Here is a 24,335-nt window from a genome sequence, read left to right as displayed (position 1 = left end):
CGCCCCCGCCCCTCCAGCGCGGGGGACGCTGGGTATTGTAGTCCGCCGGCCGCGCAGTGCCGCCGGCCTCCGCCCCGCCGGGACTACCGCTCCCGGCGTGCCGCGCGCGCGCAGGCGCAGGGCGCGGCTCTGCTCCCTGGTAAACAGAGCGGCGCGGCGGCGGTGGGGCCCGGGTCTCACAAAGGGGTAGTGGGCCGGGCCGATGCGCGGCGGCGGAGTGGCTCAGACCCGGCGGTGGCGGCGCTGAGGCGGGCGCCCATGGCGGAGGCGGGCGGCGCCGCGGCGGCGCCGGACATCGACCCCGACTTCGAGCCGCAGAGCCGGCCGCGCTCCTGCACCTGGCCGCTGCCGCGGCCTGAGCTGCCGGTGGCGGCGGCGGCGGCGGAGGCGGGCGGCGCGGCGGGTGCGGTGGAGGAGGGCGCAGGTGGCGTGGCGGCGGGGCCCGGGCGGGCCGAGGGGGCGCGGGCGGGCGGCGCGGCGGCGCGGAAGGGCGGCTCCCGGCGCAACGCCTGGGGCAACCAGTCCTACGCCGAGCTCATCAGCCAGGCCATCGAGAGCGCCCCCGAGAAGCGGCTCACGCTGGCGCAGATCTACGAGTGGATGGTCCGCTCCGTCCCCTACTTCAAGGACAAGGGCGACAGCAACAGCTCCGCCGGCTGGAAGGTGCGCGACGGGCCGGGCCGGGGCGGGGAGGGTCGGGCCTGGCCTTCGGCGGGGCGCCGGGGCCGGGGCGGGCTGCGCGGCCGGGCGAGGAGCGGCCGCCCGAGGCGCCGTCCCGCTGCCGAGCTGGTGCTGCCGCCTGTGCCGGCCGGCCGGCCGCCCTCCCCGCCGCGCAGCCCCGTGCTCACCTGTTGCTCCTCGTCGCCGGGCGGGCTCTGCGCGCTCGACGTCGGTGCCAGCGCCTCATCCCCGCCCCCCGCTGCAGCGCGGCGGCCTGGGGCTCAGCGCTGCCGAAAGCCGGTGAGCTGGCGCAGGTTTGTCCGCCCGCGAGTGCGGGGGTAGGGTCCTCTCGGACCCAGCCCAAGCTCCGGCTCTGTGCAGCTGGAGCGGAGAGGAGTGGGCTTCTCTGCGTGGGTGGTTGCAGCGTGGCCCTGTGAGGCTGCTCCTTGTGCCCTTTGCGTTTGGAAAGCTTTCCAGGAAAGGAGCGAGGGTCTGCTAAAAGGCTGTAGCTAAGCTTCTGTGCAAGGCAAAGCGCCGGTTGAAGGGTTTTTAAATACAAGGCTGCAGTTCTTTTTCACCTGACTGTGCTAAAGCTTAATATAAAGAATTGTTCCATAGCGGGCATTCTTGGCTTTCAAGAGGCTCCCTTTAAAAAGGGTGCTGTGTCCCAGAGCAGTGGCGGTGCTGCAGCTGCGCAGGGACTGGGGACCTCTGCTGGAGTTTGGAAAAGGGAAAGCAATGTATTTCTCCAAAGTTTCGGTGTTGTCTTCTCTTCTCACTCTGGAAATAGGCACGTGCAAAGTTCTATTAAAAGAGTTAAACTCCATTTCCGTCTTCTGCAGGTGGCAGCCTGGTGGTCCCATTCTCTTTAGTCAAAGGAACTCCAGCAAAGAGAAGAGGAGATGTGAAAGCTGGATTGCGAAATAGTCCCTCAGGTTGTCCTGATATATCATAGTGGATGCCATGGTGACTGGAGTCTAAAGAGTGTGATATTGCTTTTGCTGCAGACTGGAATTACACTTAAGCCATGCTCTCGTTTGCAGTGTACCTCTCCGTTTGTGGTGTTAGTTAGCAGTTTGTCCATGCTGCAGTTCTGCGGCACCTTGAGCCAGTGTGGTTTGGGGCTTCCGTGACTCCAGCCACGCGTTCCTCTGCCTATGTGACCAAGCAGTAAGTCAGCACAAAGAGTTAATTTTGCAAAAAAGAAAATGGATAGCTTTTTCTGGTAGGTTAGCTTTCAGCTGGCTCAGCTCTCTGAAGTGGCACACCATGTGGTTGCATGAGTGCGAATGTTTGCTCGAAAGAGGGTAGGAGCGTGGTGAGAGGGACGCAGCTGTCACAGCTTAGGCTGGCAGAGGTCAATACAAAACTTTTCACCCTTGCCATTATTCTTGTCTCACTGACAGTTCCTGGAGAGTGCATGTAGTTTGACAAAAATTGACCTTTTTTTTCTTCTTTGTGCATACTGAATCTTCCTTATTGAGTTCTGATTTGGGATAGCGCTTGGGTGCATTTTCTTCAGAAGATTTGGTGGTCTCACTGGAAGATAGTTCTTGCTTCCTCAGGCTAGGTGTGCTGTCCTGGTCCTGCTGCTGCTGTGTGGAGTCACATTATTTTCGCAGATAGTTTGTGGAACTGGTGCATTTCTTCTTCAGAATGTGTCTGTATCTGTTTGGCCTGAGTCTAAAGTTCAGTGTGGCTTCTGAAATGCATCCCCAGATATCATGGCAAAAGTGGAATATAGTGAAGTGTCCTGCCAGACTGGATGCTGGAATAGGTAGACTTCTGGCTTGATTGAGTATGGCTGTTCTTCTGTTATATTCGTTCATGTGTAATGGGACCATGAGTCTTTGGTTTTACTCTGTGTTTTAATCAAGTATCACTTTTGGGAAACATATAGTTGGATTTAACTTGCAGAAAGGCAGAGATGAGAACTTGTGCATATACGAGGGTTGAAGTCCCTGCTCAGATGCTGTTGCTGTAGCTGTTCTGTGATGACTTTTCAGCGTGAAATTCGTTTGTAGTTTTTCGGCCTGGGAAAGGACTAACTCAAGCTGGCTTTAGTAGGGGAAGAGAACAGAAACTTCTTGCCAGGAAAGATGAGGGAGGGCAGAACCGCAGCAGCTGTGGTGGGAATCAGTCTGCCTTATGATTAGGGCAGTTTAAAATGCTTGACTTCAACCAGCAAACAGAAAACAATGATAGAAATACAGTTGGAACTGTTTAAATGCCTGGGAAAATTCTCATTAAAACTTGTTTTCATTTTTAACAAATATTGTCAAAGTTTGGCTTGGTATGTGGGGATATGCGGTTAATCTTACATGCCCAGGAGAGACAAAGGGGGCTGTGGTATATTCCCTCTGCTCCGTTTTCTTCCCTGCTCACTCTCTCAAATCCTGTTGGCAGGGCTTGGCAAGATGCGTGCCCTGTCACGTGTGACCATAAAGCTCTGAATTCTAGTCTTGCTTTATGTTAACGTGCAGTTATATAGATTTGCAACAGGTTTGGGTTCTTTTACTTACTTTAGTCTATTTGCATCAAGGTGCATTAGATAAAGGCAGGTTAGACATTTACAGTTTTAAAGATGTGGAATCAATCAAATCAGTTTGATTTTGTGGATTTAGAGTAAATTTAATAGGTGCATGTTTTATATTTAAGACAAACTGAATAAACAAAAGTGTGTGCCTTCAGTTGAGGAATGGACCTGCCTGGTATTTTGTTTTCACAACAAATTTTTTAATTTTTTTTTTAATTTGTATAGTAAAAGAAAAACTTCTTGAGTTGTCTTGGCTTTATTGATTTCTCAGTTTTGAACTGCATGAGTTTGGGTAAAGGAAATTAATGTGGAGCTGCTGCTAAATGCTGATGTAGCATTTTGATGCCTGTTAGATAGTACTGCAGCTCCTAGAGTTCTGGTATTTCTGTGTTGTTTGGGCAGAGCCATACTGATAATGTCCTATTTGTATGTAGTGTAGTTCTAATAGAGAATTTAAAATGGGAAATCAAAAGAAATGTGTCTTTAAAAACTTTTTTAAAAATCTACTTTAGTTAATAAACTCATTGTTGCTTCATAATTACTTTACAGCTGTCCTACTCCACTATACAATTGGGGGAAATACAGCTGTTACAGACTGCCAGGGTGTAACCTCTGTGAATTCCGGAAGAATCTGTATTTTCGAGGAAGGTGGTGCTTGCTGTTCTTGAACTGCTTCAAGCACGGATTTGCTTGGGTGTGCAGTCTGTCCTTTCCCTGCAGTGATTCAGCTGAAGTTAAGAATTAACCAGCCTGAAAGGCAGAAGTGTTCTTGCAGGGGTGTGTCGTGGGGCTTCTTGGTAATCCTCCCCTCGGTGCTCTGCAAGCTGCTCTGTGGATAAGAGGATAATTCCTTCTGGCTTTGAGATTACTTGCGGGAGGAAGGTGTTGAGGGTTTTGAATAAAGTAGAAGTGCATAAACCCCGCTGAAGCAGTTTGGACTGGTTGTTGCATTTCTCACATCCATGAGTATGAGTAAGTTTGACACTGTGAGGAGCAACGTTAAGGACTAGTCTTTCTCCATGAAACATTCTGTGTGTTCTCCCAAAGCTGTTGTCTTTCCTTTTGTAGGAACAGAATGAACTTTAAAACCATCCTTTTCACCCTCCAAAGACGCTTCACTGAAGCAAAAATCAGACGTTTCCTATGCGTGCAATGTAAAGGAAAGAACAAATGATTCTGCAGTATTGCATTAGTTATAGGAGGCTGAAGTCACACCTCTGCATTCTGGTACTTCTCATTCACTTCGATTCAGATGTGTACGTATATATATACATACATATGTGCAACAACTCAAGTAGCTGTATTACAAATTAAAAATTACCAAGCATTCAGCTTGTCTGAAACAGAAGGTGTCATCCATCTGCAAACTCAGCTAGCTCTTAATCTTTATTACAGTGGACAGCATTTTACTTTAAACCCTTCCATTCTGTGCTTGTGTTATATGCCTGTTGCCCATAGTTGATATTAATTGTTGACCAGATGGATTGGGAGACCTGGCTGAGGGCTCCCAGGTGCTTCCTTGCATGTACCCTGCAATTCAGTTTATGATGATAGAGTGACTTCACCGGCTTCCAGTGCCATAGTGCTGGCTCTGAAGGTCCACAGCCTCTCCCAGAGCTGAAGGTGTCCGACCTCCTGGCAAGCACGTGCAGAGCTCCCTCAGGTTAGAGCAGCTGCTCATCCTGTGGCCCTCTGAAGTTCCTCCATGAAAGAGTAATAAGCCAGCAGACAAAAGCAAGCCTTTCCAGTCTTCTGGACTATTTCTGCTGTGCTGCAGCTGGTAGGTTCTGTCATGTTATCCTTAGGCCCTGCAAATAAATTCCAGTTCAGTGGGTACAAAATTATATGAATGCTTGTATTGGTAAAGATGAAAAGTTTATCGTTCATTGGCGTGTTGACTGCTGTTTAGCCAGCTTTTGGGTTTTTTTTCTGTTGTCAGATCTACGAAAAAGCAATGGTCAGTTCCTAAAATAGTCCCATTAGCTGTTTGCTTATATCCACCTGGGCTGTGCTGGAGTGTGCCTGTATCCTTGAAGATTTTTTGGCTCAGACTTGTCAGAATCATAGCTTCTTAATATAGACAGGTAAGGGCCAAATCACTTAATCAGGAGAGCTTTCTTTAATTTCACAAAGAAACCCTTTATCCGGAAAGGAACATCTGGTGAGAACACTTTACACAGGTTTACTTTTGATAATGATAATTTCAAGATGGTGGTTTGAGAACACATTCAAAATATTTCCCTGTCTTTGCTCACTGGGGCATAACTGACTTGATGCCAAAAAGCAAAAAGAAACATAAAACCTAAACTCCGCATCTTGGCTCTGAACAAAGCGTGATTCTGTGCAACCTTCAGCCCAGTGCAGGTTTGTGCATAGGGGAGGCTCAGTCCAGAGTCTGGGTGTCTCTCTTCTGCACAGAGCCATTGACCTCAGTCTGTGAAGAAAGAAGGTTACTTTCTGTTGATTGTGCTGAGAAAGCCCATAGTGTTTACTCCTAAGTTCACATGCCTGAAATTATGCAATTCCCCGTGAAACCTTCTGACACTAAAGATGAAGGACTGCTAAATTGAATAGTGATGGAATAAATGGAATGGTGATGTTATTGCTGTCGTTATTGGTACTTAATTTGAGTCCAGTTAATCTTTAGTGATGTTGTAGGTGCTGCTTTCCATTAAGTTGGGATTATTTTGGTTTCTTAGAAGTTGCTGCCCTGCAAGGGGAGGGAGGGTCTGGCTGTTTGAATCCACCAGAGTAGCTGAGGGTGGGTGGAAACTGCTGGACTCTTGCAATTACCTCATATGCCCCCAAATGTATTCATGTGGTGTTAGTGCTTAGTCCTGGCAGCAGGGAGGTGTTCTCTGTCCCAGCTGCTGACAACCTAGCTGGGTTTCCTTAAAGCAGGGAGGAAAATAACAAACAGAAGCTGAATGACAGTTGTTCAGAGGCTGTAGTGAAGAGTCTAGCATGGAAACCTGAGGAGCATGGGTAGGTTTTGTCCATGAGTCTTTCTTTTAACAGAATCTTTTACCTTATAATCCCATTAATCCTTAAATGGTCTGGCCATAGCAAGTAGTCTGGCCTAGGTGAGGGCCTGGTGAGGAGGGAGGAAGGCTGCTGGGAATGGCAGAATGTTGTGGACAGGAGGGTGGTGAAGTGCTGGGTGTGGAAAATGAGGCTGGTGGCAGTGCATGGGAGCAGGATGATGGTGCAAGTGTGGGGTCACCAAGTGTCCTATTTTTCAGGTGGGATAAAACTTAATGATGAGTGGTCAACTGTGGTGAGGGCCTACCATTGCAATGTAGAGGCATATACTTAGCCCTTGTTAAAGTGGTATTAACAGCCCCTTCTCCTAAACAAGGTGTAATGCCCTGAATAAGTATGGAAGTACAAGATTTATTTTTTTCATTTGAAGCCTTATGGAATGTAGATGTCCCCCTCAAAAGCTGGGGAGAGCTTGTCTTTTGGCAAAAGTCCATCTGCCCTGTGCCATGCCAGTCAAATTACCTGAAGATTTTGCTGCTACTCTTTCCTGCTCCCTGCCAGTCTGTTCTGGAAAGCTGCTTTGCTGAAAGATTATTCCTTACAGCACAGCTTATTTACCAGGCAGTCGTTGGAGAAAGCTGCTCCTGGACTGCTGGTATTACTTGTTCCAACAAGTTTCTTCTGCTCTATCTAATCCTGAACAGCTTTTGTTGTATATGCCTGCCTGTCTTGGTAAACTTGTAGATTGCCTCAGTCTTTGCTTTGTAGAGAGCTAAGATTTTCTTCTTCTGGGTTCCCGTTGAAAGATTACAGGAAGGAAAATGTTCTTCCGACGATACAGCTCCCTGTCTGCAGAGCTTGGTATCTGTGCTCACGTGTGCCTTCTGGATGGAGATTGCTGGGGAAATGTTTTAGCTCCCTGGCTCTGGAGCAGTTGTTTACTTGCTGGAGTGTAACTTTACAAAATCTCTGCAACGAAGACTTTCCTGAAGCCTTTGGAGCCAAGTGGCTGGGTGAGTGCTGAGACAGGCACTGACAAATGCAGCAGGCAGGGCGTTCTCCCCTTGCAGCCTCCCAAGAATGCCATGGCAAATGATAATTCAGCACAATTATAGGTCTGGCTTTGGAACATGGCCCTGTGCTGGGATGTGACCATGTTCTTTGTATGCCTCCGAGGCAGTGAGAGTGTATTACAGGCAGCTGCAGTGATTGCATATATTATTTTGTTCTTCCTGTCACTCATTCTTGAGTGAGACTTTTTGTTAAGAAATCTGGTGCCTCTGTGGTTTGCAGTAGAAACTGGACATTTCCCAGAATGGGCCTGGCCCTAGGGAGGGAGCAGTGATTGAAAGTCCAGGCAAATGTGGGCAAGCACAAAATTTTCAAGGATAGCTACTGTTTCTTCTGTCTTTCTCAGCATAGTTGTGCTTGGCCCCAAGTGCCCTGTTAGCACAGGTCGTGCACCACTGCTGTGTGGACAAGCTCTTTTGGGCAGAGCACAAGAGCCTCCTTCTGCTCCTGTCACATCAGTGCCTAGAAGAAAGTACATCACAGGAGCATGAGTTTAAGCTTGTTTTTAGTGTGAGGAGCCTTAAAGTCTGAACAAACCGTTCTGAATGTTCTGACCTGCTCTGAGTAAAACTTCAGTTTTATGGTAGATAACCTTGGCCTTACCTACAAAGCCATGTAGTCCTCTGGAAAGGATGTCACTGGCATTCTATCTTCTATATGACCCACGTGTGCATTTTTGATAGTATCTTGGTGTCTATGGCAGTTGTCCAGAAGGCTGACGAGGTGGGATAATTGCTCTGGTTGTGCTGCCAGCTCCTGTGGCTAATTGCCCATCCTGAGACCAAAGCACTGTTCGGTGCTGGTCAGGGTCCACAGCAACACTAGTGCTGGTGTGGGGGCAGGCCTGGTACAATGGCGAGGTGTGTTCTTGTCCTTTAATTAGGGCTAGGAGATTTTATCAAAGAAGAAGATTTAATGTTGTGTATGCTGCTAGCCACACTTCTGTGGCTGGTCTATATACCCTAGCTTGTACACACAGTGGTTGGGACCTAGTGAATGGTCCACCCTTCAGTGTACAATAAATGTCTCTAGCCAAACTTTGATTTTTTTGCATAACATGTCATTAATTTCAGAATGGTTTTGTCTGAATGTGGTTTACAGGACTCATCTTTGATCTGTGATGGATTAGACACACAGACTGGCATTTCTTTCACTGCAATCAATATTTAACATACAGCCACAAGAACCTCTATAAGATATCTGAATAAAAAGCAATAAGCACCCCTATACTAGTTGTTGGAGAGGTCCCTAAGGATTTGAAGGATTCCTGCCTGTGCCTCTTCTTTCACATCATGCTTCCTTATGGTCAAAGACTTTGCAGAGCCAAGACCTTGTGTGGATTGCAGGTGCTCAGACCAACTGGGATCCTCATGCACTGCTGAAGTTGAGTGTCTAAAAAGTTAATGTCATCTGTATGTTTCTGGTTTGAGTTGCTTAACATCAAGAAAGGAAATATGTCAGGGTTGCCTGGGTGACTGAACTCTGTCATTTCCTCTCCTGTCAGGTTTGACCTGGAGTTCTGTGATTATTTTAGTGTAATTGATTTGCCCCTTACTTTTTCAATGAGATTTGAGGGTGCCCCCCATATGTTAGGTGTATTAAATCATTCTAGCAGATGCATGCTTGTGCTGGGGGGCATGCAGTGTGCAAGTGTGAATCTCTTGTGCTGTCTCACAGCACCCAGGCTGGTAGGTGCATTTGTTCAGTTGTATTTTGGGACTCTCTCAACTTGAGTCTCCAGTACGCAGGCAAGCTCAGTCATGCGGGTGTGTTATGGCTCTCGGTGCTGCTGCTGCAGTGGTGAGCTGCCTCGCAAAGTCTGCGGGAGAGGTGCAAAAGTGGTAATTTAGGCATTGCAGTTTTGACAGCAGTTAACCCTAATGTAAGAAGTGTTCGGGTTTTTTCCTCTGCCTCCAGCCACACATTCTGTTCTCTTCCTTAGTTGTCGGCACTTAACCCCCACAGTGAGGTAGTTCAAAAAACAGGCAGAGGTAACAGAGGCAGGAAAAGTAATTTTCAGGAAGGACAGGGCTGCTTTTAGGTTGGGTTAGCTCTCTGAACCAGCTCATAGGGTCACAGATGCTTGTTTTATGGGAGGAGGAGAGTTTGAAGATGAGGAAGGAAGGAGTGGTACAGCAGTTACCTGTTTCTACAGCTATTAGCCGTTATGACAGTTTAGCAGTAACATGTAGAAGTACTTTGAGACTGTTCCATAAAAGGTACCAGGCTTTGCATATTTGTGTTCATGCGAATCCTAGTCTTATTCCAAGATGTCTTATTTCAAGCTGCTTTTCAGCCAAAAAACTAGAAAACTTGATACTAAAATTGTCACTTGGGATACCTGAAGTGGTTCTGATTTTCTTGGGGTTTCAGTATTACTGAAATGCTTGCACCATTGCAGTGTGCTTTTGCTGACACAGGAATTAAAACCTGGCTATAGCCATGCGTGAGAAGAAAAAAGTAATAGTTAGCTGTGAAATTTTGAAATCCTGAACCTATTGGTTTAAAGTTCCATTTTAGTAAACGAAGCTAAAAATCAGGTGGTTGTGAGATTCCAAATGTATACTGTTTGTACAAGCTACTGGGTCATTCCTGATGGGACTGAGTGTCATCATGAGTTCAGGGATTACTTTCAGGAGACTAAATGAAGAATTAGTGAAAACCTAGTGGTTCTTATTGCTGCAGCAATATGCATTCAAAGTCATGCACGTTTATGTGGGGAAAGAGAGGGGATTCTTTGGAAATGAAAGGAGCAACCTTCCAGGAGACAGGGAGCCAGTCTGAATTACTTTTTTTTGAGACTTGAAGGAAAAGAAAGCTTTATTTAGAGAAGAGGCCAGGCAGGAGTGTTGTATAGCTATTACTGTGAACAGCTTAAATAATAAAACTGTGTCAAAGCATTGACTGACACATGTTCTATCAGGCCCTGGCTCCACAGTAACCCTTGGGGTGCTCTCTGAGTAAGAGCATACATATCCTTTGATACCGATCACAAGCAGCCAGTCTTCTCCAAGTCCTCAACAGCCCAAAGTTAAAATGGAAGCTAACACAGAGTGGTTCTCACATCTCCTTCCCTCTCCATGAAAACTTTCCACTTTGCCTGTATTGTTTATCTATACCTGTTTTGTTCTAGGATAGTAATTTTGGTGAGGTGGCCAAAATTAGCATGTTGAGGACTTGTCTGAGAGGAAGAGGGTGGGGAGAGGGAAAGCAGCAGGCAGGAAAGAACTGTGTTCAGAAGTGGTGGGAAAGGATGGTAAAAGCAGAGTTCACTTTGTTCAGAATTAAGAAAGCATGCATGAAAGCTGAAGGCTGCTATATACCTTTTAGTTTATATGAAAAAGATGTTGTTCTTGGACCACTGTTATGCTACCAGTGTAGCACCTTTTAATGATGTGTAATTTGACCATCTGAACAAATTAAATGGAAGTATCAAACAAATGCAGGACAGGCCTTGGGGTGTTTATGAAGGATCTGCTCAAACAATGAGATTATTGCTTGCCGATTCTAAAATACCAGGGAGTTTATCAGTGGCAGGATGAAAATTCAGTTTGATGATGGTGTACAGATATGTTAGCTTGCAGTTTCCAGCAAAGCTAAACCAAAAGAAGGTAGTTGGGAGAGGCAAGGAATGTGTGCCTTGCCAAACAGAAAGATGGGATAGGGTAAAACTGGCATGTACTGTGTGGGAGTGCACTATCTGCTGAACACCTTACTGCATTAGAAACACACAGAGGAAGGCGTACTGTCTCCTTGCAGAGTGAGGCGGGTAGGGTCCAGGATTAACAGGACTCTTGTTCCACAAAGTTTCTCTCATTTCTCTGGTTTTGGGATGAAGATGGTAATGGGCATACTGAATGAGAAGTGGTTTGCCATTTCTCTTCACCCAATCTGTTTGATTCACTGCTATGCTGTGCTCAAATCAGTCTGAAAACTAGTCATATAAAAATTAAAAACTTCAGCCAGGCTTATGCTGGCTAATAGGGTTGGCAGAAGGATGGGAGCAGTATTAGCTCAAATTCAGTTAGGCTCATTTTGAAGTTGCAAGCTGTATTTGGGAATTTGCTTAGTTGCTCTATGGTATGCTTTGTTTTTGCAGATTCTGTATGGTCTTGAAAAGTTCTTTTGTGTTAGTATGTTGCTAGTTGGAAGCTGCTAGTTGTCATGGTAGTTTCACCCTCCCTGCTGCAGTGAGACATAGCACTGTTTGCTAGTTGCTGTCAATCATGTGCAAGCAGAAGTAGCAGGTTTTTATGGGTATGTCTTTGTTATAACTTTCTTCTCTGGATACTGTCTGAATGTGTTTATGCTTGTGAGGTTTCTAGGTGGGAGGTGTGTCAACTGTCAGATCCTCATATCTTGGATTTGTTTTTTTGTTTGTTTTTTTTTTTTTCCAGAACTCTATTAGACATAACCTGTCCCTGCACAGCAAGTTTATTAAAGTCCATAATGAAGCCACAGGGAAGAGCTCTTGGTGGATGCTCAATCCTGAGGGTGGTAAAAGTGGAAAAACACCAAGAAGAAGAGCTGCCTCCATGGACAACAGCAGCAAACTTGCAAAAGTCAGAGGTAAAGCATCCAAAAAGAAGCCTCCTCTCCAGTCTGCTCCAGAATCCACTGCTGACAGTCCTGGCTCCCAATTCCCTAAGTGGCCTGGGAGCCCGTCCTCAAGAAGCAATGAGGACTCTGACATGTGGAACACCTTCCGGCCTCGAACCAGTTCCAATGCAAGCACCATTAGTGCCAGACTTTCTCCTATCCTGACAGAGCAGGATGACCTCCATGATGAAGAGTTGCTTCCTTCTTTAGTGTACTCCAGTGCATCTAGCAATGTTCCACCAACTGTGACTGAGGAGCTTGAGCTCATCGATGGCTTAAATTTGATGTCTCCCAGTTCATCTGTGTTATCTACCCAGCAGTCTGACTCGAGTGGTCAGATCCAGAGAGATTCCAGTTTTTCTTTGCGGAGCCCAAATTCAGCTGGTCAGACCACTGCTTTTGGCAATTCCCTGTTTAACCCTGTTGATATCTCACTGCAAAGTTCTGTCAGCCATTTCTCTGCCCCTCAGACCTTGGAAGCTCTTCTGACACCCAGCTCTCCGCCTCCAAGGGATGTTATGATGACTCAGGTGGATCCAGTTCTCCCGCAGACTGGTAACAGGATGAGCAGCCGAACTCTTCTGCTTCTAGGTGGACAAGCCGCCCAGAGTAAAATGAGCTCAGGCAATCCACGAGGAAAGCCTACAGAGCAGCACGCAGAACCAGTCAGTGCCAGCATTTTGCCATCAACACTTCCCATAGTAACATCTCCTCAAAACACTGCCAGCATCACCAGTTTGAAGGCTCCAGTTTCTGCAACAACTGCCCAGTCAGTCCAGCTGGGCAGTCCACTGCTGCTTTCTTCTGCTAGCCCTGCTCCCTTGGGATTGAACCAGGACAGGCTGCCTATTGACCTGGACATTGACATGTACATGGAGAACCTTGAATGTGATATGGATTACATAATCAACAGTGAACTTATGGATGGAGAAGGACTGGACTTTAATTTTGAACCCATTCTGTCTACTCCCAGCTATCCCAGCACCTCACAGGCCTCCAACCATACCTGGGTACCAAGTTAACTTCAGGAGCACAAAAAGGTAGGTGTAGTTATGTAAAATGTTCTGTGGTAGGAACAGCAGTTTCTGGGATGGGTCCTGTGCCCAGCTCTGCAGCAGTTAAAGATACCTCTTTGGAAGCGCTGGTGCTCTTTGAGTAAAAAGCTTCTGGGAGAGCTGCATTCCCTTGCAGAAGGAGAAAAAGCTGTGTAAAGGTAGGTAGACTTAACTTACCAGGTAGTAAACTCCTTTATGGAATAAAGCAGCAACCTGAATGAAACTCCTGTTGTCTCTTGTTACCAAAGATGACTGCACTACAGGATGTTGGTCTCTGCCATGCAATGCCTATAGCTCTGAAGTTGATGTGAGGGCATATGCTGAGTCCATGAATAAAGACATGATCCTGTATATACAGAATGGTTGAACTGAGCCAAGCACATGCTGTGTTTCTGTGCGGGTTATTACCCTTGCAAAATTTTCTAGTATGTGTAGTTGCAAAGAGTGTCTGTGTCATGACTGCCTGCTTTGCCCTGTGTGTAGCAGGACACAATCGCTCTCAGTTAGCAGACCTTCTGTCCTTCCCTTATCTGGGATAGTGTCTGTAAAGTCTGGTAAGCTGGTTCATTGGCATTAACTGCTGAATTGCTTATGTACCAATTACTGGAATAGGAATGGGGGACAGGAGTATGCATTGTGGATGGAGGTGGAAGGAGAAAGGGTGTGTTAGTGCTATCCCATGCACAGCAAAGCTGTCTCTTCAGTGATCTTTCATATTTGCCCAAAAATTTCTAGAGTCAGTTTGGCAAATAGTGTATATGAAAACAAGGGTTAAAATGTCTTATTCTCTGAGGGTGTGACGCCCTGATATGAAGAAGAATTAGAGCAATGGAGCTGAAGGCATACTTCACACTTGGAGCTAAAAGAAAATGGACAGTTTCTTTTATGGACTGGAGCACAGGCTGGATATTGGTTGGAAAGTGGAAGCCTTGCCAAGAGTATTTCCTGTTTAGGAGGCAGATACAGTATTTGTTAAGTGTGTTAAAAATTCAACCCCTAATACTGGCCAGCTGAGCAGGCAGAAGTAAGGGCAACTTGCAGATACTGCTTCAGTTGTGGGAAGCCCTTGAGCTTCAAAATAATGGAGACTTGAGTCAAATTATCATGTACTTGACCTTAATACTTTTTGCTAGGCACCTGAGTAACCTGGAGGTAATTTGGATGAGGTGACCTCTGGAGGCCCAATTCAACGTAAATTTTCTGGTGATTTCTGCTGCTGTTTGTGCTGGAGACCAGATGTTAAGTTAAAGATTTTTCTGCTCTGCCCCAATAGAGCCACTCTAGACAAGTGCTTGGGTCTAGACAAAGTGAAATGCTGTCCTTTGAGCCAGTGGTACTTAAACCCTGTGAACATATTGATATACCACTATATATTGACTTTTTAAACACAGTTTAACTCCCTCTTATTCCAAGTCCCACAACACTGCTTAGAATTTCATTTATTAGTAATGTTCTGTCTGTACTTAACAGATCCCTTTACTGTAGGGAGAGGGAGGATCAATCAAGCTTTTCTGTTTTGTTATGGGGCTTTTTATATAGTCTTGTGCATTTCTTAACTGTACTCTTGCTGAATTACTGAATGGCTGTCTTAAACTGAATATCTGAAGTTCAGGTGGAATATGGAAACTCAGTTTTGATTTCAAAGACAAATTTGGTTGACAGAACATTGGCATCCTTCATCCGCATTACGACTGTTTGCAAGTTTGTGACAGAGGCTGTGGCCTTTTGAGCAGTGTTTACACTGGATATTGTTCTGAGCTTTTGTGTTTTGGGGTTTTTTTCATGCCATGCTAGGGCAGGCCATCATATTTGGGGTATACATTGACATTGCAGGGGTGAAATATTTGTCACAGAAGTGTTTTCAAAACATATGCAAACTGTTCTGCATTCCTGGGTGCATTAATTACATAGGCTGGGTAGACAAGACCTCTCTACAGAATATCAGGCATAGATTGTTTTTTTAAGAGCGTAAAGCAAAGCTGAGGGAATGTTTATCAAAGGGTAGAGTCTAGTACTGGTGAAGATGTGACTGTAATCAAATGCTTAAGAGGGAGAACATGAGCTCTTAACAGCCTCTTATGTTCTTGTTCCATATTATTATTCCATACTTAGCATGTGAATTGCTTAATCAAAACAGAGGAACTATCTGATGTTAAAAACCCTGGATTTGCTTTGTTCCATGAGTGAAGTTGAAGTGATACTTTCTGTGAAATACACTGGACACATGCTCACTAAGAAAGGAGTGAGATCTGGAACAAGTTCTGAACCAGTACCATGTTTCAGCAGAAAGCATAGCTCCTACATGCCTCTTCGTGAACAATTCTTAACAGCAGTACTGCACTTGGAGAAGTCACACTCTGTTCGGTGTGCTTTGTTTCAAGCCTTTTATTCTGTCTTTAGATTATGTTTGCTTCTTCTGAGCTTTGCAAAGCTTTTCAGTTTTGCCTGTATCCTGGAATCCATGGAATGGGATGAAGGGGAGCTTTTTCTCCAAAGGAGAGCAAGTATTGTGTAAAACATTGCCAAGACAGAGAGATGGGTCAGGTTTCTAAGAAAGGGGGAACAGGGTATGCATGGAGAGAAATAGGAGTGTCCCTGGAGGTCAGGAAGGACCATGGGAAAAGGTGGCAAAATGTTTTGTCAAATTTACAAGTTCCAAACCCAAGTGAGCTGCAGTCATCAGTGTCTGCACTCAGGTCAAGATTGTGTCATTTCTCCCTTCTCTGATTCTGTTACTGCAGTGAGTTATTAGGGTCCCTGTTTGGAAATCACTGTTCAGGGAAAGCATGGCCGCCACTATATATTGTGCCAATGTATATTGTTGCAGTGTGACAGGCTTTTTTCCTTTCATATCCTTTCTGTGAATGTGTTTTTTCCATGTTAAATTCACATTGGCAAAAGCTAATCTAAGTGATCGCTAACCTAAAGCTGTCCTTCTGAGTAGTTACTGTGGGCTTAACCTTTAGATTTCTGGGTCAGTTATGGGTGTAACACTGAGCAAAAACTGTTCATCAAAAATGCCAGTGATCACACTCTCATTTGAACACCCAGAATGAAACTGGAGCTGGGGAAGTATTTATCTCTGTAGGCAAGAGAAGATCTTTAGAAATAAGTACTTAGTCTCTCTGCAGCACTTGTGAAGACACAAGCTAGTTGACGTTACCCGTGGTGCTCAAAGCTGATGTGACTTTATCCCCTTCTTGCAAGTTAAATCCTAAAGAGCTTCACCGCAAGTCTGTTTGAACCCTTTGGCTCTTTACTTGGAGATGAGAGATGAAACATTGAAACTTTGCCTCTGCCCAGCAGCAATGCAACACCCACAAACCTAGTTATTAGCCACAGAGGAAGAAAGTCAGCATGTGAATACTTTCCTTGACTAGGAAAAATAGAAAATGTACAATTGCTGCTGCTGCTGTCTGGTAGCTGTGGCTCACTTAGTTGTAAACCTGCCATTCACTGGTTAAGGTGCTGGATGTGCAAGCCATACAGAGTGACTTACGGGTGCCTTAGTGAGCAAGGTCATGGAAAAGGGGTAGCCACAGCTGGAATTAGATGGTGGCATGCAGATGCTCAATCACGGGCAACCACTCTTGCCTTCAGCACCTAATGCAATTGTCCTCCATTCTGGTTGTGGGAAGTGTGGGTGGCCACCCGGCTGTCTCTGAGCAACTCGGGGACTGCTCATCTACCTCTTTTATGTGTTTCTGCAAGCCAGTAGGAGGAATAACTGGGAATAGAATTGCCTCTCCTGTACAGTGGTACAGTTTGTGTCTCATTGAGTGTAAAGTCTGTCCACTGTTCTGGTGGACATTAGTTACTGATCTTTAGTTTTTCAGTTAGACTCCCTAAAGCTTCATAACCTGGAGAACTCTTTATCCCTTGCCCAGCTTGGTCTGGACTTGTGGTTTTCTTGCTGTGCTCTATCTAATTCCCTTTGGTCCAAACACTGTATTTTTGTCTACCAGAAATTAATAAATAAAACCCCCATCAGCTTAAGTTTCCTGAAGTAGCCTGTTGCTCTGGCTTCTGTTTTAAGTTACTGTCTTTTCTTGTTCAGGGCTAATTCCCTCTTGTAGCTTCTTTCCGTTTCCACAAGTTTATTCATGCTCACTATTACTGAATGCAACTGTTGGGATGCCCTACATTTATCTCGCTATTCTGCCATCCAAAATGGATCATAGACCTACAGTGGAGGTTTTATGTCAATATCTTAAATCTGCTTAGACCTATTCCAAGGCTTGTTTGAACAAGTTGTGGTAACTTTGTTGAGGTGAGGCAGAAGACCTGAGAAGGGATCTTTAGACTTGCAGGGAAATGAAGTATCTAGAAATGTTTAATTACTTGTAGGTAGATACAGGATTTCTTTAAGTGGGTGAGCATAAACAGTTGTAGTGTGTGATCTTTAAAAATCCTTTTTTTTTTTTTTTTTTAGTCCTTTCCCTACCAATTGATATTTGTGGTTGCTTAAGGTGAAGAGTAATTTTTCTCTTCCTTGCTGCTTTCCTGCAATGCCTCTCGTGCTAGCCAAGTCCTCCTTTAAACCTCCTTATCTTGCAGACCTCTGTTGGTGCTGTCAGCTTACAGGAGGAGTGCTTACTTTTGACCTTTATGCTTTTGTTTTGTCTTTGTCTCAATTGTACTCTGAAGCTTGGAGCTGAGCAGTTGCATCTTCCACTTGACTATTGATCAAGGTCTCTTATGATCTGTGTTTGTTCTTTGCTGGAAGTTGGCATCCTTTTTGCAGCAGAGGCTGATTGATAGTAATTAACTCCTTATCTATGCATCCAGGATTCCCACTGAAGCTGAGATCTAACCATTTACTCTATTTTTCCTCTTCCTAGTGTCCTTCAGGTTTTGAACATCGGGTTCTGACTTCACTTCCCACCCCTGGCAGAGAAAAGAATGGAGCATGTTGGATTTCGTTTCCCTGTACACCACACCTTGGGCAGAAGGGGCTGCCCACCTGGGAAGAAGGGGCAACCTGCATCTGGCAGCAACAGGAAGAGTTTAAAAATAACAATCCTGTTATGTGCCATGGCTCTTCCTACAAACCCGACCCTGCCTTGGACCATCTGGAGAAACCCTAGGCTCTACATGTCCAAAGAGGAGCCCTGGTAATAACCTCGGCCAGAAGACTCTGTGCCAGGCAATAGCATTTTCCCATGTGAAGATTTCGGTTTGCTGGAGGAATCTCTCAATGGCTATCCTCTCTCTGCTATGGCAGAAAGTCTCCCGGTGCCTCGGATTGGTGGAGGGCAGGCTCTGCTCTCACTTGGCTTGCCCTCTGGGACAAAGTAGTTGGACGTTTTCATTAAGCCACCAGACGTGCACTTGGTATCCCACAGACTTGCAGAGGAATTGGAAGGAGCTTGTTGGTGGAAGCCCTGTGGGAAAAGGGTGCAGTATTTCAGGGGTTGGTTTCAGTGGTTTCAGCATGCCCATCTCTGGAGTGCCCATTTGTTGTTCTGCAGGGAAGGGTGGTGGTTGTGGTGCAGAAGGCTTCCTCTTATCCACCTGAGTGGAACAGGAGGACATTGAGTTTTTCACTGTGCCAACTGAGCCCCATTGAATCAGAAGCATGTTTCAAGAAGTCCCTATGCTTTTCTCAGCACTTTCCTGACACGCCATGCTGCTGTAAAATAAGCACAGGTGCTAATATCTGTTTCTGGGACATAAAAACATCATTTTGGGTTTGTTTCTGATCTGTCTTGCTACAGCAGAGAAATGGAAAGCCTGGGTGTGGCCTTAACAGAGCCCTGGTTGCTTTTCAGAAGGGCATTTTCTATAGATAAAATATTTTTTTACTAATCTGGGAACTTTCTACAGTGAATATGAAGCCAATGTTAAGTGTGTCCCTATTAGATGTATTAGGCATCTCTCCCTCTGAGAAGGTACCAGTGACAGACTTCTTTTTCAGAGCTGTATTAGGAACAAATGCATTTGATGTTTGATAATGTATATGATTGAGGGGAAAGAATTGGCAGGTCCCCGTGGTTTCAATCCGCCTTGGGGAAGAGTTGTACATTATTGTAATCTATATGTAAAAGTAGCTGCAAATTACATAGAAGCTTTTCTAAACCTTTTTAAATATATATTATATATTTTAATTGAAAATGAGATTATTGGATATAAAAAAAAAAAACCAAAAAACAAAAAAAACCCACATTTGCTGCATCTGTCCCCTTGACACCAGATAACACTACAGTATGGGAGGGGACAGGCCTAAGGCATTTTGGGCCAAGAAGCTGAAGATGTCATTGGAAAAGTGGGAAGGGCACCACAGTGTAACTGGGGAATGGCTGCTCTCCCCAGAACAGGCGGAAGGTGGCTGTGTGGCATGGCATTCAGCCACAGCTACTCAGTCTCTTTCCCCAACTGGCCACTCCCACCAAGCCAAGAGCACAATGTTAGGGAATGCTAATCATTAACAGCGTGCTCCTTCTCGGCTAATCCCTTAAGTAGCTGGACTGCAGCTGATACATAGGACAGATTCTCTAGTCTGCTAAGAAGATGGTGTGGACTGGATCATGCTAGATCTGCTGACACTCTGGGTTGCCCTTATGGAGGGCACAATTGGTTTTTTGGTAGCTCACTTTCTGGTTTCTGAAGGTTTTTGTTTTCTTGCTGAAGTTTCTGCTACTGCTGGGGAACTTGAAGCCTGTAGGTACACCTTTGCAGATATGCCTGGGAACCTGACCTGCCTCTTTGTTCTTGCAGGACATAAGCTAGAAGTCAAAAGGTTAGTTCAGAAGATCAGCTGGCATGTTTCTGCCACTTTTTTGGTGTTTGCAGTGGCAGGATTTGTGGGAGACATGGTGCTTTCATTGTGTTCTGGTGGGCTTGGTCTGGCAGAAAGCCTTTCCAATCCTTTCTGAAGGTGGCAGTGGCTTCTGTTCAGAAGGTTTATATCATGCAGTGCTATGAGACATACTGTTCTACCACCTTGTCTGCTCTGTTTTCATGGGTTTCATTTCATTTTCACTTGAGCGGAGATTGGAACAGGAGCAGTTTGTCTGGTTACCTGCAACAAGGAGTATTCAACAGTCTTATTTTTAGGATGCTCTGCCATCAAAGCTTTTGAATAGTTTGATAACCTTTGCTTTGAAGGCTGCCTTCATGGCAGACCTCATGGTGGTATGTTTCAAATTTACCCACAGTGTGCATGTCTGGCCATGCCTCATTGTAACAAACAAACAAAAAGGCAGACCCTAAACTGGGATCCCCTGTCTTGCAGACTTGAGTCACGGATGCCCATTCTCGCTGCAGGTAGTTCATTACACAAATAGATGGATACCATTTCCACAAACACCTGATGGCATGTGTTGCCCATATGAATTGGCCATTGTGGGCCGCAGCTAATAGATCTGGTGGGATTTGTGTTACTTGGCACATAATGTACCACTTTGTCAGGTTGGGCCCTGAGGGAAAATGAATCCCACGATCCCCAGAGCAAGTTGACTGGCTGCCTGTGCTTCACAGCCATGTATTAAAGGACAAGACATCGGTATGTGTGGTCATGTTATATGTGAATCTCTAACTCGTTTCTCATGAAAACAGAACCCAAAGCAATAGGGAGGACAATATTAGTAACCAGGGCTTCAGACCTGCAAATCTATGGTGAGCTGTTTCTGGCTGGGTTGGTCTGTGGGATAGAAGTGCTGTCTTCAGGCTGTTCCAAGGTGTCCCCTAGGTGTGACAGCACTGGGAACCTGGCCTGATCTCTGGCTGCAGAGAGCCTGGCCCTGAGCACTCTGGTAGCGCCCTGGAGAGATCTGACATACTCTCAGCTAGTACATGTCCTCAGCCTGTTCCAGCTGAAGGAGCTGCAGCCTGGGTACACCAAGGCTCATCATGGTTGGTGCCCTGCAGTGTGAGTTCATGAGAGACCCTGTCCTTTTAAGGAATAGAGCACCTATCTCCACACCCCCACACCCCCCCAGCAATGCTCCCAAGCCAGCCTCCTGGGCACAGCACTGGAGACAGGAGCACCTCTGGCTGGAGTCCTGCTGTACCAGTCTGCTGATGGTGACGTCTCTGTCTTGCAGCAGTCTGTGCAGGTGGTCTCTGTCTCCTCAACACAACAGGAGCTGGCAGTGGTTGAAGAAGCCTGAGAATGTGCTAGTGCTGAGGATGGTGTTCAGAAGACTGATAGTGCTCCAGGAGTGCTCAATAAACCATGAATGTAATGCTGCAGGCTCAGGCAGGCAACTTAGCTTCTCGTTTGTACGTGTAGCAGGATAGCTTGGATCATGGGCAAAGAGGGCAGGGATGCAGAGAATCAGGAGTTCTCCAGCCCCTTCTCAAATAACTTTACATAAACTTGAGCTTTTCTAGCCTGGGATATTTCCTCATAGGACACAGGAGATTAAAGTTCCTAAACTGCTGCTTGCTGAAAGGCTGTACCTGGCAGAGGGTTGCTCAGTACTTGTCCAGTTTTTTGTATTCTTGCCCAGAGTGTTTGCTACTGACTGCTGCTGGATTCAGGATAGTGTCTTGGTGGATCTTCATTCTGCATTAGCACTGCAGGCCCTGTACTTGTGGGCTGGTTTTTGCTCTAATGAAGGATTGGGCTGGAATTTCAAGAGCAGCTGTGAGCTGGGTGGGGAGCAGCCAGTGGCATGGGGATTGATGCTTCTGGATTAAGTACCCTGAGGGGAGTGGACAGGGGACTCCTGGCATGAAGCCTTACATTGCGCTGTGTGCATTTTCCTTGTCCTCACAGAGCTCGGGTAACAAGTTTCTTCATCTCCAGAAGATCAAATGCCATCTTTCACAGCGTGAAGCCACCATGCAGCTCTGGGTTGCGAAGGAGATTTGGGTAACTAGGCCCATGGAGCCTAATAGGAGGCAGACTTGATTGCGTTTATTTACACCCAGGTTTAGCAAATTGTTTGAGCCTTCTTTATAACTTAAGCATATTTTACTATACTCCCAGCTTCCTGTGAGAGCTTGGAATATTGAAAGCTTCTTGGAGCCCTTAGTTTTCCATGTTGGTGTGTCTAAAAACATGTCATCCCCCACCCTATGCTGCTTTAAAAACAGCAGTCAAATCATCCTGGCAAGTGAGAGGAATGAAAGCAGTGGGAGCGTTCCAGAGCCCAGATGTATTCATAAATGAGGCTCATACTAGAAGCAAGTAGCACTAACCAGCTTTTCCAAAGGAAATGCCTAGAAAGCTTTTACGTAGATCATCATTTGTTAATTTTCTTACTTAGTTGCTTATTTATAGCCACACTCAAATGCTTCAGAGCTAGCCTTGCTCCAGGAGTGAGAAACCTGTGTCTGGTGCCACAGGTTGGAGTGCCTTGGGAGTGGTGTCCTGGACTGTCACCAAAATAAAGTGCAAGTCTGGACCCATTATCAAAAAAAACCACAACAAACCAATCAACTCTGGGACATCAGCATGAACAGGGATAGCTTAGGTTTTGCCTCAGTTGCATGTCTAATGAAAAACATGTTCTAATTAATGTGAGGAGAAGCAAGCAAGAGGTGACTCCTGAAGCCTGAAAGATCTGTCCCTGTGAAAGCTTGGTAGCATGTCCCACCCATCACCACAGTTGCTCACCCTTCAAGAAAGGGATCCCCTCTCTTCAGCAGCCTTTATGTCTCTCCCCACACCATGATGTGTCTCTAGTTGATGGAAACAACCTCTGATGGAATCAAACTTGCATCTAATATCATGGTGTAAAGCAGGGAGAAGGGACAGCAGAAGCTGAAAGTGAAAGAGCTGATGGTGTTGCATTTATGGTTCTCTGGCTGAGGCAGCATTATGGTGTGTGGTCGAAGGGGATGTTTGCAGCTGGTGCCATGGTGCTTGGTGTGGTGCTACCCTGTGGTGCTCCCCAAGGTGTCTTGAGAGGTTTGGCTATGTAGACAATAGGTCACTTCTCCTGAAAGGTGCCTTCTTTGTAAGGCAATGGGGATGGTTCTGTGAAATGATGCTTCCAGCACAGTGGAGTCTTCACCTGGTGCGATCCCAGGAAGGGTTTCTGCACTGCTAGCACAGACGTCTGCTGCACACGGGGCAGGCACCACTAGCTGACATTTTCCACCCTCTGCACTCTTTCACCCATTTCTCACAAATTTTTTTAATAATAAAACTCTGCTTTTGTTTGCTCTCTGTAGCAGTGTAACTTCTGAACCATTACAGGCTCTTTGTTACCATCTGTGCTAGCAAGACTGTAGAATGTGCTAGACTAGGGGGGAACGTTTGACAAATAAAAACCTGTAATCCTCTGCTCTGTCTCATGCGGTTTGTTCTGTTTCCCCAGTGAGGACCAGTTATTTTTTTTCTTGCCCTTGGCTTCTTTCATCTGCCCTCCTCACCTGTTAGGGCAACCCCTCGGTGAAATGCCCCTTAGCTGGCCAGAAGTGGAAGGGTTGCAGTGTGACAGCCCACAGACATTCCAGCGTGCTCTGCAGTCTGTAGAGCCCCTTGTTACAACTTGCTGGCAGTGTGTGGGGACCCATGGGGTTGCCAAACCCTAAAACTGACCCTGGGGAGTTTTAACTTGTGCAGGACTAGTCTAGAGTCATCCTAGCCCCTTAATTCCTTGCTCTTCTAGACCTGAGTGCAGAAGATGACTCTTCATTTTATATAGCTACATTCAAACATCTTTGAGTGTCAGCAACTCTACCTGTTATCTCTAGGAATAGAGAGATGGATTTGCTGTTACCCTCTTCTTTCAGACACCCCATCCACAAGCAGGTGCTGACAATTAGGACAGATGAGCATGTGAGTGAGCTTTTATCTTTGCTTGCATACCCCAAATCCTCCATCAGAAAAAGGAAGGTTACTACAGCTGGAGAGCGTTTTTGATAGTAGGAGATAATAGCTTGGAGCTGCCCATCAAAGGGGATATGACTGTCAGAGTGGAAGCTAGGAGCTGGCTATTCCTTAGGACTGCTCAGAGGTGTTCAAGTGTGTACCTTAAGGGGTCTTGCCTTGACATAAGGCAAGTAGGAATGCAGATACAGTCTGAGCCAGTGAAGCAGCTTGTGAGGAACGTGGTGGAGCCCTTGAATCAAAACAGTGTGTTGTTCCAGCAGGTCTGCCTTCTCACAGCTGGGATGAGGCTGGAGAATGTGCTGTCCTCCTCTGCCCTGGGGGTGCTCCATGCACCACAGCTCAGGAGAGATCTTGCAGAAGACAAGACTTGTTCAGAGCCTTGGTCATGTTGCTGTGGCATGGAGGCAGGTAAGGAGATCAGAGGGAAACGGGGAGGGAGTGTAGAGCACAGATTCCACTGGCCTGGTTAGACACATGGAGAGCATGTGGGGGATGTTTTTAAAAATAGGAGAAAGTCTCATTCATGAAATTACACAGTATATGTACACCCAGAAAATGTGCGTTCAAAGCCTTGGATACTCAATATTCAGTAATACCTGATAAAGAATACTACTGAAAAATAATAGTGCTAAAATGGTTAATG

At 45.9% G+C, this 24,335-nt stretch overlaps 1 protein-coding gene across 1 annotated transcript; it reads left to right on the top strand.

Annotated features, from left to right (window-relative positions):
* Positions 1 to 147: 147 nt before the first annotated feature.
* Positions 148 to 23,139, top strand: FOXO4 (forkhead box O4). Its single transcript, XM_049827596.1, has 3 exons — positions 148 to 663; positions 11,647 to 12,888; positions 17,745 to 23,139. Exons 1-2 carry the CDS (start codon positions 259 to 261, stop codon positions 12,868 to 12,870), a joined length of 1,629 nt encoding a protein of 542 aa, XP_049683553.1. The 5' UTR covers positions 148 to 258; the 3' UTR covers positions 12,871 to 12,888; positions 17,745 to 23,139.
* Positions 23,140 to 24,335: the final 1,196 nt, after the last annotated feature.

Source organism: Accipiter gentilis, chromosome 24, assembly GCF_929443795.1.
Source record: "Accipiter gentilis chromosome 24, bAccGen1.1, whole genome shotgun sequence".
NCBI classification, from domain to species: domain Eukaryota; kingdom Metazoa; phylum Chordata; class Aves; order Accipitriformes; family Accipitridae; genus Astur; species Astur gentilis.
This window is presented reverse-complemented; position numbering and strand designations above follow the sequence as displayed.

Excerpts from the sequence above, each read along its gene's own strand:
- FOXO4 (XM_049827596.1), top strand. The coding sequence starts at position 259 with ATGGCGGAGGCGGGCGGCGCCGCGGCGGCGCCGGACATCGACCCCGAC. Across the intron at positions 664-11,646 it reads ACAGCTCCGCCGGCTGGAAG|AACTCTATTAGACATAACCT; the intron begins GTGCGCGACGGG and ends TTTTTTTTCCAG.